The 14,383-nt window shown below is 32.2% G+C and overlaps 1 protein-coding gene across 1 annotated transcript; it reads left to right on the top strand.

Moving 5' to 3' along the window:
- Window positions 1–97: 97 nt before the first annotated feature.
- LOC117112209 (dynein beta chain, ciliary-like) lies at window positions 98–1,418 on the top strand. Its single transcript, XM_033255281.1, has 2 exons — window positions 98–261; window positions 1,221–1,418. Exons 1-2 carry the CDS (start codon window positions 160–162, stop codon window positions 1,416–1,418), a joined length of 300 nt encoding a protein of 99 aa, XP_033111172.1. The 5' UTR covers window positions 98–159.
- The last annotated feature ends 12,965 nt before the right edge of the window (window positions 1,419–14,383 follow it).

Below are 14,383 nucleotides of genomic sequence, written 5' to 3'. Positions count from 1 at the left end.
CCAGGGTGTTTATTCAAATAAATACGGTAATAATAATGATTAATAATATGCAGTATCTTATAGGCCTCAGTAAATGATATAATTGTGTTATTCTTTTAGGGGTTGCTGTACTCTAGTCCCGAGTGCCTGAAGACACCCAGTGATCTAGTTCGGCTTTGGATGCATGAATCCGATCGAGTCTACGGTGACAAGTTCATCGATGAAAAAGACATTGAAACATTCCAAAAAGTTTTGGTAGATTTTGGCAAAAAATATTTTGAGGTTAGTTACCTATCAGTTACCATAATTGTATTTGTGTTAATATTGTATAATGTTTATGGATGTAGTGTTCTAATGGTTGATACATTGAATTACATTGAATTTGATTCTATCTTTTAGTGTATCACATCCAATCACAAGTAAGAAACTCAGGATGTTTTAATTTTTAACAAAGAAGGCATGATTAATATTGGCTCACAATGGATCACCATGTGACAACCTATATATCTCAACTCTAATTGTTAATGATTTATTTCTTTTTATTCTAAAGCACTTGAAATATTATAACATGAACTATACAAAAACACTATATATCATTGTACTGTTATTTTTATTCATTTTTTTATATTGTTATTGCTTTTATTCTTAAGTTATTTCTATTATAAATATTTTGATTACCCTTGAACAGGGGTTTAGCCAGAAAAACGAAATAGGCCGTCCAAATATGCTTTAGTTTAATGCAACATTTGATAGATTCAAAGAATATAAAGAATTTGCTAAAGGTAGACCAGGGCAAACTAGGCTAGGCGAGCTGAGTATACCAAGCTGTCGCGGTAAAATTGGTCGTCCTAAATACTTTTTGGCCGTCCAAAAGACAGCTGGACGGCTCGCTGGCTAAGCCCTTACCCTTGAAATGCCAGAAGTTGATATTAATTTTTTTATAATGAAATTGCACTGTTATTTTTATATTTGATATTGTTATTACTTTTATTGTCATCCATTGCTATTATAAATACAGTTGAACTTGCCTAAGTCAAATCCAAAATGCCATTGAAATATTGTTTGACTTAGATAAAATTTGACTTACAGATTGTTAATGGAAAACACAACAATTAGGCATGTAAAATAAGATCGACTTAGAAATTATTCTACTTAGGTTCAGTCAACTTAGGCAAGTTTAACTGTAATTTTATTATATCTAAAATTGCAGTTGATATCAGTTTTTAAAATGTTCTTTTTAGGATGTTGATGAGGATACATTTACTAAAAAGCCCAACATCTTTTGCCATTTTGCCGGTGGCATTGGTGATCCAAAGTACCTCGCCGTTCCTGGCTGGGATGAGCTCAGCAAGATCCTAGTGGAAGCCTTGGACAGTCACAATGAAATCAATGCTGTTATGAACCTGGTGCTCTTTGAAGATGCCATGCAACATGTGTAAGTTAGAGGGCGCTGTTCTATACATTTGATGTCACTTGGTGGAAGGTCTTATGCCCTGTCCAGACTATCGAATGTGACATGCCTAAATATGGTCAACATCATGACCATATATAGGTACATCATGACTATATATGGTCAACATCATGACCATATATAGGTACATCATGACTATATATGGGCATACAACATTTTTTTTGTCAAAGACAATTTTCTAATCTGGACAGACCTTAAGCCGTAGCAAGATATATATATTTTTTTATTTTATTTTATTTATTTATTTATTTATTCTTATATAGTTATACTTAAAAGAGGCCTTCTATTATTATATTTAATTTTCTCTATATAGTATGTTACTTATGTTTTATATAAAGTATAACTTATGTGAGTTTCATTTATAAATTAATGTGATTATGGAAATAAAAGGCTTGGCAAAGAAAAAAAAATATTATAGTTAACAGTTGCAGTATTTTTATGTTTTAACAGATAATAAGATCAATAAATACTTTTATAAAAACAACATTTCTTTAATTGTCCATCTGGTCAAATATGTGAAAATTTTTGTTTTAAACTGACAATTAAAAATGCACAGATAAAACTAATCTTAAATAAATTAGAGAATCAGAAAAAAACAAGCTCAACATTTCATTGTAGAACTCTCAATCAAGCAAAGTTAGAGTCTGTTTTAAGTATAAAATTTATCATTTAAAACATTAATTTGTAATCCAAGCTTACTGCAGAATACCAGTTAAAATACCGATGAAATCTAAAACTACAACAAGGGTGACCTCTTTTAACATAATTCAGAAATGAATGCAAAACATACTCATTTATGTGACCTTCTTCAAAACGATTACATAATTAAGCATTTTTTTTTTTTGTAATTTTTGAGTTCATCATTTTGTTTAGACTAAAGCTACATTTAATCTAGACACGATTACGACAGACGACACGATACAGATGCAGATACAGATAATTCCTCCATGGTTTTACGACATTGGTGAATTTCATACAGTAATATGTCAATAAACTGTTAAACTGATGAAGTTAAAAAAAAAGAAGAAATATACCAATAAACTATACAATTGTCAAACTGATGAATTACATACTGAATTATGCCAATAATTGTACAAATGTTAATCTGATGAGTCGCATACAGTAATATACCAATATACTGTACAACTTTTAATCCGATGAATCGCATACAGTAATATATCAATACACTTCACATTTGTCAAACGGATGGCCTATGTCTGCCTGTTTTTCTTTGTAGGTACAGTATATTCTGTCAAAATCAATTGTTTTATATCTCTAAAGAAATAAGCCTAAATTTATACTTATTATTATAATTTACTAAATTATTATATAGTTTGAGAGTGTGGTAGTAATATGACAATCGAAATTTATGTGATTAAATTAGTAAATGTTTACATTTATTGTATACATTGAAAAATTAATAAATGTGACCCCACTGCTCACAAACGGGCTGTAAACTCGCACTGTGAGAAACAAGCCTCAATACCCAGAATGTGAATTGTGTGTGAATTGGGTTTTTGTGTAATAAATAAAGTATAACTATTAATCTTACTATTCCTGAAGTTTGAGTTTAAAATTCCAACTGTAAGAGGTAAAATTTAGCCATTTTCGGATGTGAGCTATTGAAAAATAAATAAAAACCTGCCGAAAATAAAAGCATTTTTCTCAAAACTTGATTTAAGAAAGTTGATAAGATGACAATTATTCAAACGGTCATAACTCATTTTGGCCTCAGGACGAGTTTACAGCCCGTTTGTGAGCTTGGTTCACAAATGTTTACATTTATTGTATACATTGAAAAATCCGCAGGCATAGTAAACAGGTACAAAAATGTTAACAATATTTGAATTTTCATTCAAAGCAAATCTATAGGAATAGAAATATCAATTCAATGCACTGACTACGTTTGCATTTATTTTGATTTGATTTTACTTTATTTAGTAATACCGCAATAGATTAAATATTATTTGACAATGTGCAATAATAACATACAATTTTAACTATATAGAGTTTCATTATTTATTTATTACATTTTTATTAATTTCAGATAATCACATTTTTGTAAACAATTTTGTATTAAATAATTTTCCTAAAACATTCAGATGATTATGAACATTCTTAAAATATAAATCATTACCTCGCACGATCAAATCAGTCTGTTCCGTAAAATAGTAACCGTATGTACATATATTTACTTTTTTAAATTTTATGATTAAATAACATATAAGTTATGTTATCATGTGTACAACAAAAATGGAATTAGTTTAATGGGTAAATTCATTTATATGAGAATTTATAATTGAATATTTTTAGTCCACACTCTAAAGTATTTGCTACAGCAACTGTTTTATAAGAAACTAATGATAATCCAGAAGGATAATTCAATTCATTGTCTTCATCAATTCTTCTAATGAAATGTCCATCAATGTTGAATAACTGTAGTTTGTGGTCGCTAGTTACAACAATGTTATTATCATCATCTATTATCACTCCATATGGATAAATCACCCTACCATCTTGATTGCCTCTACTTACAATAACCTTCAGGAAAGTGCCATTCTCGTCAAATAATAGTAACCTGTGATTGTGACAGTCTGTTACAATCATATGTCCTTCCTTAGTAACAGCAACATCACATGGTTTTAACAATATGTTTAACCCAATTTTTCTGATCAGCCGACCACTATCAATGTTAAACTTGAATACACAATTCTTATCAAAGTCTGCTACATAAATTGCATTCAATTTCATGTTTGCACCTATACCACGGGGATCTCTCAATACATTCCAACCAATTGACTTCACCAAATAACCATCTAAATTTCCTACGGTTAAGCAATGATTTTCAAAGTCAGTAATTGCTATCAAATTATTTGTTAACATGTGCATTGATCTAACCTTAATATTTGATGGTAGTGTTATCTTACTGAGATATTCTCCTGATATTGTATATCTGTAAATTTCATTTGTCAAATCTGAATATAACAGACATCTATATTCTGGCATTACGACATCCCATACATAATCCATTCCATCTGGGATTTTTCTGTTTACCAGATCTTGTTTCTTGCATTTTTGTTGACTGATGAAACAGACTTGATGTGAAATACTGGCACCACTTCCCATCTTGGACATCTATTAAAATATATATAATACAGAAAATGAAGGCCATGCGTATTAACAATATAGGTATTAACATAAAATATAACACAAAGAAAGCAAACATATAGTATAAATAATCTCGTGACCGATTGGTCAGTATGTTTTCAGGAAAGAAATTACAAGGAGACATGTAATTTCTCGATATTATAATCATAATGATAATGTCGGATTATTGTAGATCATGGATTTACCTAATGATAGGCACTTTTAATGAAAGATTAAAAGATGGTTGAGCTATCCCACGCTGGACATTATCCCGGTATATCTGGGTCTATGTTTCGAAGCTAAAAACTCAATCACCTAATTGAGAGAAAAAAGGCACGTGCATCGACCACCACCTCAGAAAAACAAACTGAGCTTATTTTAGGTAGACAAAAAAAAAACAAAACAAAACAAAAAACAAAACAAAACAAAACAAAACAAAACAAAAAAAACAAAAAAAAACATTTATCATTGGTTCTATGACAATTATTCAAAAGCTTTGATTAATCGATATAGCATCTTGTAGAAATCTGGGCAATAATATTAACTAGTGGTTAACAAAATATATGCAAACCAAAATAAATGCCTCACATGCGCACATTGGATTTACACTGTTAATGATACGGTACTCTAACCAAACAAGCAGAGATAACGTACTGTTAATGTCCCCCTATTAGTAATGTGTGTTAAGATATGCAAACCGGTGTATTGATGCTAACCACGAAAGCAGGCATAAAGTACAGGTAAATGTTTCCCAATCAACTTATTTAGGTTTAATCACATAATCACAGAGCAAAGTATAAGTTTGGTTATAGATCTAATGCTTTTGATCCATTTTATCAAATCACCTGAATTAAAGATAACAAGATAATAGACCTACATAACTTTGTGAACTCAACAATTAATGGGCGTAGTTATGGTTTCAATATCGGTAACTTATTTGGGGCGTCGGGGCTGCCAAATGACCTCGTATTTCATGGCTTCACATGCCTTAACAGCCATTCGTACATCTTTAACCAAAAGACACAGGTGCAGTTGTGTCAAATAAAATGTGTATAACGGCACGTTGCTCCTGCAAAATGAGCAAATGTTGTATACCCAGAGATGTGCACATGTGCAGCATTGGATGAAATCTGTTACAACACTGATTCACACGATGGTGATGATGATGACAATTTAATCTACAATCCGACAACCCTAATATTACTATAGTTCTCAATTATATAGTTCTTCATATCGTCTTGTGATTTTCCGTCAAATGATTTTTTTAGCCCCGAAAACCAGACCCTGAAGTACCAGGATGATGTCAGAAGTGGAATATTTTACCTTAAACTTTTATTGAAATATCTATTTATAGATTAATCTGTTATCGACGGTCTAATATTTATATTCCTAATGATTATAGACTTGTATATCGTATAATACAATGTATATATGCGCTGCGCTTCAACAAAATATCAAAACGATCAACAAAACAAAAAAAAAACAATTATAATAATGTGAACTCTAATAAGAAAATGATTATGATCATTGCCTTCAATATCAATCAATCTAATTTCATGTCGCTTTATGTTTTACTGCTAAAACGATTTTGTGTCGGCACCGAAACTTAGACTCAGAGTAGTCTCCGGCGATGGATATAGTTTCACCCAGCAAATTTGTAAAGCAAAAACTTTGAAAACCTCTATTGTAAATATATATTTTTTCTACCTTGAATAAATTAATATTTTTTTACTGGGTAATTGTTTTATTTTATTGTTAAATATTGTAACGGATACCGTATCTACTACATGACAGTAATACAAAAAAAAAATTAAAACATTTACCTTGAAACTTAAAATATTAATTATACGCTAACCACGAAAGCAGCAATGAAATACTGTCAATGCCTCCCTATTAAATGTTGTGTGTTAAAAAATGCCAACCAGTACTGATGCTAACCACAAAGGCAGCAGGAATGAAGTACAGTTACATGCTTCCCTTCTGTACTTGCTGCATATCAATTGTTATAGTTTCGGTCACATAATCACAGGGCAAAATACAAATTTTATTATAGGTCTAATGCGAAATGCTTTTGTTCCATTTTACCAAATAATCAGAACTAAAGATATCAAGATAATATGCTTATCAACCTTTGTGAACTCAACAATCAATGGCCGTATATAGGATTTCAAAATCGGTAATACAAATATTCAGGTGCTACCAAGTGTCCTCTTGTTTGGACACAGAAAGGGAATTCCAGTTCCAGCATTTTACAGAATATCGATGTGCCAAATGTTGGATTTTTACATTTTCAGCTATCATTGATTTGTATGACAATACTGGGTTTAACCACATAAATTACAGGTCTAATGCGAAATACTTTGTTGTATTTTAATGTCTTTGAGTTTGGTTCCTAGCTCTTAGTTCCTCATTTAAACGAAATTAAAGGGAGAGTCGAAAAATATTTAAATATTAATCCGAATACATAGATTCCAGGGTAGGTTTAAGCCGGGAAATGGTTCCAGCTATACTTACTTAGCCGATGCATAAAATTATACCAAGCCTATTGTTAAGGGTGCGCTTCTACTAATTTAATCAACTACATATTATCAATTGTCCTGGGTTTTATCACATAATCACAGGGCAAAATACAATTTCTATTATAGGTCTAACGCGAAATGCTTTTGTTCAATTTTATCAAATCACCAGAGAACTAAAGATATCAAAGGTGATGTACCCACTCAAAAATATTATAAAATCAACAATTAAGGTCTGTACATCTATAAAAGTGTGATTTATATATGAATTAAAGTGTTATGTTTTTTTAATGTACGTTGTAATACAACTGTTACACAGTACTGGCTGTAATGGTTTTTAATATTATTTTATTAGGTAGGTTTTGTTGCTGCACTTTCTGGAGTTAATGTGAAATAGTTTGTGTAGCTATCTTTAGTGTATATATCCAGCAATAAAGGTTGGTACAATAGAATAGATATAACATTACAGAACAATCACTGACTAACATAATTATTATTTGTATTCAGGCCGTGAACCCTTTTAGAAACTGTTCTGAGGCCCTGGGTGTTACCTGATATTAACCAACCTAGTGTGCAGAGCATGTACACTACGGTATCACATAGGTTTACTGCTTGAACTGTAGCGAGTGTTTTAACTGTAAGTTTGCCAATTAATGCAGGCTTATACTCTACTTTATTGCTATAGGGTTATAGTAGGCAATACATATTTAACCCACTATTCAGTTGTAAAAATTACAACATTCATACACGTAGGGATAATAAGAGAAGAATTTAAAAAAAATAATTTTATTCAATTTAACAAAAATTAATAAGTGATTAGTTTGAAATTCGGGAGAAATGTAACAATTTTGATTTTCCTGCTAAATAAATATAGTCTGAAAAGGATAGGAGAAGACTACTAGGGAGCCAATAACGCATTTCTTTTTTATAATTGAGTTTCCTCCACACATCAGTAAGTTCGTTTTTCTTTTTATTACTATATAAAATTGGTCTTTCACAGTCCTTATGAATTTGGCCACTGTCATGTTTTTAAATAATTTATTCTCCTAGTATTGTATTAAGATTACTTTGAGCCAGCGAACATTGAAGGGCCACGGAGTTCAATTTGCAGGACATGTAATCATGCTTCTCTTTCAAATTAGATCTTCATTGCAACTCGACTATTTTTCTAAAATATGCCTTACCAGCAAACACAGACGGTGAACAATGGTTGGTCTCAGAAAATATAACATTAACACAAAATAGCTTTGAACTTTGATTTGTCAGAAATTACGTTACGTTATAAATACGTACCGACTTTTACCTAAGACCTTGTGTGCACCTAACTGGTTAATGTAAAATTCTTAGCTTAGTGCTTATTAGTCATGCCTACTTGTATGGTAGTCAAAGTGATTAGCGCCTCTGAAAAGTAGGCAATTTATTTATTGCTGTTTGATGTACGAAATGAGTGAGTAAAATCAAACGAAAATAATGTAATCACCTATAACAGGCATAATGCTAGAGTATGTTCTTTGAAATTCTTGATTTTAATTTTTCGTATTCAAGTCTTACCTACTACATTTTTACAGTATTTGATCCCGACTTTAAGGGCATTAAAAATAATAATGGATAATGAATGTTGTTTTTTTTCTCTTTTGATAGTAAATATCTCATGTTAATTTCCTCCTTTTTGCAAGAATCGTCTGACTAAGAAATTGACCTGCATTCTCCTGTTAACTCAACATAAATTTACCCTTTCATATAATTGGATTAGTATTATGACCTTAGAGGCTATAACTCTATTACATAACATTTAGTAAAATTAAAACATCGGTGTGTACATTTTATCTACCTATCAATTATTCTCGCATAATTGTATTTTCTGTGTTTAAATGTAAAACAAACGTTTTATAATTCATGCTCACTTTTACATATAAACATTGAAATATAGATCATAATTTACATGTAGAAAGTTCAATTATTATTTTTTTACTACCCGTATACTGTTTCTGGTACAGTACATGAAAAGTTAAAATTGTTTAACATGGTAGTCGAAAAGATGTCATGTGCAAATAAGTCTGAAACAAATAGTAATAATTATTTTGATATTAATTTATTATTCTGGTCTAAATTGAGCTAAAATGCCAATGCTCGTTTAAATTTTATCAGTTTCTAGATTTGGAAAAACAGTAAATTACGTAGCAAATTGGGTTACACATTCCATTTATAGAGCCGAAATCAACATCTCATTCAAATTTTATCAGCTTCCAAAATAAAAAAACCATTAATGTTTAAGTTGCAAATAAGTTTACACAACTCGTACAGAGCTAGAATCCAATTCTTATTCAATCAGTTTAAAGATTCTAAAGAACCCATAATTTGCAACTAAGTGATTGGTAACTGTATATCACAACGAGCACTGCTACAGTGATTCAGTTCACTTTAGTTGGCCCTGGTCTCCCCATTTTTGCATTCTTGACCGAATAAATAATGAAAAAAAAATGAAATAAAACAATGGGATAGCATATCAATTGTACAATATGACATAAGGCCAAATTTTCGCATACCTTCGCCCTCCCTGTATACCGAACTATATATAGTTTTTATGACCGTGCGTGAATATGCTAATTGATTATTTGCATAATTACTATTTCATTAATACAAAACTTCACGCTTACCACAATAACTAAAGTTCATTAAATTTAATTGGTTTGCATGGTTTCCCGGTATCTTTGTGTTATCATCTCTTTTTAGATCCAGTATTTTAAATGTACTGTGCGCCCTTAAAAGATTAAATATTTGTTGTTTTCCGACATCGTTAATTAATAAAACCATTTAGAATTATCTGAGTGATAACATCATTCTTATGACGAAACCTGTTCATGATCCGTTACAAGCTTTATTTTTATAAAATAGCTTATCTTTCTTTTACTAATTATACGCGACATAAAGTTAACAAATTATTTAAACAATTTTTCAAGTCTTTTAAACTATGTAGGCCTAACTGTTTTAATGTGGGAACGATCGTGTCCCGACAAATCTCCGAATTCGTGTTGTTTATAAATTTAATTGTGCAGTGTGTAAATCCGTTTTTATTTGTGAAACCAAGAGGCATCTAACAACACGAGTAAAAGAGGATAAATATTCACATATTTACCAACATCTTGTTATGTCTCTAAACACTGCCGTGATTTATCAGGCGTCAATTGTTTCAGTGATTTAGACTCTTATCTGCCAGCAGTAATTTCAGCTTAAAATCAAGGAGGCCCTATACATTAGTTAATAACAGACTAACTTAAACAAGCGGCTGAAAATTTTTAATATTACCTTAACACTTTAGCTGCCTCATTAATTTTGTCGTCCAGTTAGTCCAAACTGCATCACTTTCTTCTTTCATTACTCCTGAGCTTTATATAAGATAAGAGTGTTTAGCAGTAATACTCTCACTTGATGATGGTTAAACCATTGAAACATGTCGTGGTTTAAACTTGTTTATTATAAATATTGTTTATTTGTAAATTTAAAGTTCAGTACGTGTTTGAAATAACAAACTAACTCAAGGCTAACATATAGTTACCCTTATCTGAGTCATACGGGCGGGTCCCGGGAGGAAGGGGAGAGGATGGGCACAACATTTTTAGAAATAGATAAGTAATTAGCAGTTGTAGCAGTGTACGGTTCCTTGTAAGGGTACGCAGACGAACCGGTTGTACGTTCTAAGCTCCGACGTTTTCACGTTCGTGCGTATTTCAAATATATTTTTACTCATGTTAGTAGACGTTGATAGGCCTATACGTGATTTCAACAAAATATGATACCAATTTGCTACAACGAAACTGTAGCATTCTTGCCAATCAGTAACGCCTTCAATTTTTCAACATCTGAAATGAGTGCTCAAACACCTCACCCCTCCGCATTTGGCCCTTTCATGAACCTGCCGTACCAACCCAAAGCCTCCGTGCCAGAATTTATGTAGTTTGTACGCATGCGCTGGAGTTGTTTGCGTCGCAAGGCTAGCCATTCTACTTTAATTTTAGACTAGGGCATTATGACCGGACAAGGAGACTATCTTAGTCCTTTTTATAATGACATTTTCATTTTCTTATTGCTATTATATCAGCCTACCGAGGCAACCAACAACAGATGGGAGACCATTTTATAGGAGACCTGGGCTAGGGCTAGGCCATTCTAAGGCCGCTGTGTTTATTCCCCAGCCCGTGGGCCATCTCCGGCCCGCCAAAGATTTGGTCGGGCCCGCGCAACATTGCTAAAAATAAAATTATTTTCGGTCAAGTTTTAGAAAACTTTTTTCTGTTTATAGAAACACCACTTAGGTACCACTACTCTAGCATTGTTTTCAAGAAAGAGTGTGGCTTTTTCTGAGTGTAGCTCACTGTATCTACATAGTTACCAACCGTCTCTCATCGTACGGGCATGGTCCCGCATTTCAAGCGATATTTATTGAAACACGCATTTTGCAGAAACACATGTGTGATCATAAATTTCTCACGCATTTAGCACAGGTCTATGTGTGATAAAAAAGAGTATATAACAGAAGAGAGTCTTAATACACACGAGTCAGAGGGACGCCCGATCCGCTGTTTGGGGAAAACGCCCCTAGCGTCTGTTAAGGATGCATTAAAGATCTTATAAACACTCAAGATAGCGAATTCCGCGATTTACGCGTAACAAATAGAAGCATCGGTCAAGGTTCAAAAGTTTCCAATTTAGCAAGAGGGCGCCATTCATGCGCTATTATACCAAAAGATAAAGTAATCAGTTTTGGAATAGGGCGTCCTATCTGTTGACATGGATCTGAGATGGTTCCTGTTCTGCTGTTTACAGGATTGATACCCAAGGTAAAGTCGCGCAGTGTCATAGAGCTATTAAACAACTAGAGTGCTGACAAGATGGCGCAGCAATGCAGAGTTATGTATGTGTACCATCCAAGATGGCCGTCGTAGTAAAGCGCCACCTTCAGACTTACATATTATTACATATTAATAAGCCCTCTGACTGACTATTATTTCATTAATGATAATGAGTAATGGTAATAACAAATTATTAAACTATTGTAGCCAAAACGAGGCCAGGTGAAGCATCTTATTCAAAAATAAAGTACCAAGGAATGAAAATTAAAATCGTATACATTACACCCAAACACCGCAACGCTCGAGTTTCAAACATACAGGTAACTAGCTGTACTGAACTTTCTGAGTATTTGCAAACGATGGCGCTTAGCGAAATTTGATTGGCTAAATCTATGGTAGCCACCTTGGATAGCACACACACACAGTTCTGCGTATTTCGAACATCGAATACATTGCGGTTAGCGCTCTAGTATTCTTATTATACCTCTATGCGCGGTGTACGGTATGGTCAGAGCGGTCAAGGGTCAAAAGTTTCCAATTTAGCAAGAGGGCGCCATTCATGCCTTATTACAGAATTTGCACGCGTAAATCGCGGAGAACGCTATCTTGTGTTTATAAGATCTTTGGGATGCATGAGTTGCGCCGAATGATGGCAGCATATAAATACAGAAATTTAAGACCTGTATTTGAAAAAGAGTGCATAAAGTCAAATTATTATATCCGTTTTTCAACGAAATATAAAGGCAAGACTTTTTAAAAATAACATTATTGGAAAATATGCTATGTATTGTGGGCTTTTGGAAAATTTACTTTGAATCACAATAGTACTTCGAATTTGATAAAAGAAAAAGGATGATGGGAGTATAATCATCCATCCATGCATTGGTATTCGATATATGTAATTCCTATTAATTGAGAACATATAGTTAATGATGTGTTTGTTTTGACTATGACTATGTTCCCAGCCCTTCCTCAGTCCGGTATGTAAATATAACGTTTTCTCTTCAGTCAAACAAATTAATGTATAAAACAGTAGTCAAAAAATAGTCGGAAACACCAAAGTAACTTTCAAAGTATTGTACTTTGTTTAGTATTTTTCCACACGAACTTCAAATACTTTCACAAGCAAATGAGAGTTAGGTAATGATGAGGAAACATCCATCTTGATATACCTTAAAATCCCGGATTTATGATGATAAATGAGAAAAAAAAATCATCCATCCATGGACCTGTTAATAAGATCCATCCAACTGTTAGTGACCCAGGCACTGTCTGTGATAACGGTATTAGCACCCACATTATAATCAGGGGCAGATCCAGGATTTGAAAGAGGGTGGTTGAAAATGGAAAATTTATGAATCCTAGGCCGGAAATGAGCTTTCCCGACTTCTAGAGTTTTTTTAATGACCTTTAAGTTCTTAGAAATACAAGGTTTTTTTCCTCTTGAAAAGATCAGCAATTTTATCTCATTCTTCATGCCTCTATATAAAGGGGGAAAAAATCAAATTTTCCCGCACGATTAAAAATCGTGACGGTACTGGGTTTGGTCTACAGGAGTTCGTGCTTCGAACGTCATTCCATTCATAGAAAAAGCCTTTTGATGGAGAAAGTGTAACTTTTTAGCAAGGTTTGCCTAGTTTGAAAATTGATTAGCATATTGAAACAGTTATTTTTATTTATCATATCAACGTAAATTTACTTTTAGAGTTTATATTTCATTAATGAAAATTGTTTAGATATTTATTTGAAAAATATATTATATGAAATAATGTAATTGTTAAAGTTTAATAATATTTGATATTTGAATAAAGCAATAAGATTGAATTATGTTAAATAAAGACACAATGTATACTCAGGCTTATGTACTAGAGTCCAGTTAAAATATGTAAATAATACTCGAAATCATATAATAAATATTATGCGTAAATATGTAATTAGTATATTAAATTAAATTTAACGAAAAAACGGAAGAAACATAGGAAGGTAGAAAGAAGAAAAGAAAAGAAATTTGAAGCGGCTCAAAATATTTACCGAAAATAAACAATAATAATAATTTTGTCATTATTTTGTGAAAATTTGTTAACACTAATCGTCAAAAGTCAAGGTGCCGGGAGCCTACATGTTTTATACTCGACATTGTGTTCGATGTCGAATAGGTCTATATGAAACATGTACGCTGTCGGCAACTTGACCTCTGACGATTAGTGCTAACAAATTTTCACAAAATAATGACAAAATGATTATTATTGTTTATTTTCGGTAAATATTTTCAGTCGCTTTAAATTTCTTTCCTGTTCTTCTTACTTCCTATGCTTCTTCCGGTTTTTTTTTTTTCACGTTTTTTTAAATTTAATTTAATAACTAAATACATATTTACGCATAGTATTTAGCCCTATATAAATATATAAATAAGTATATCA

Source organism: Anneissia japonica, unplaced genomic scaffold (genome assembly GCF_011630105.1).
Source record: "Anneissia japonica isolate Jap-2015-1 unplaced genomic scaffold, ASM1163010v1 scaffold287992_len753583_cov170, whole genome shotgun sequence".
NCBI lineage: Eukaryota > Metazoa > Echinodermata > Crinoidea > Comatulida > Comatulidae > Anneissia > Anneissia japonica.
This window is presented reverse-complemented; position numbering and strand designations above follow the sequence as displayed.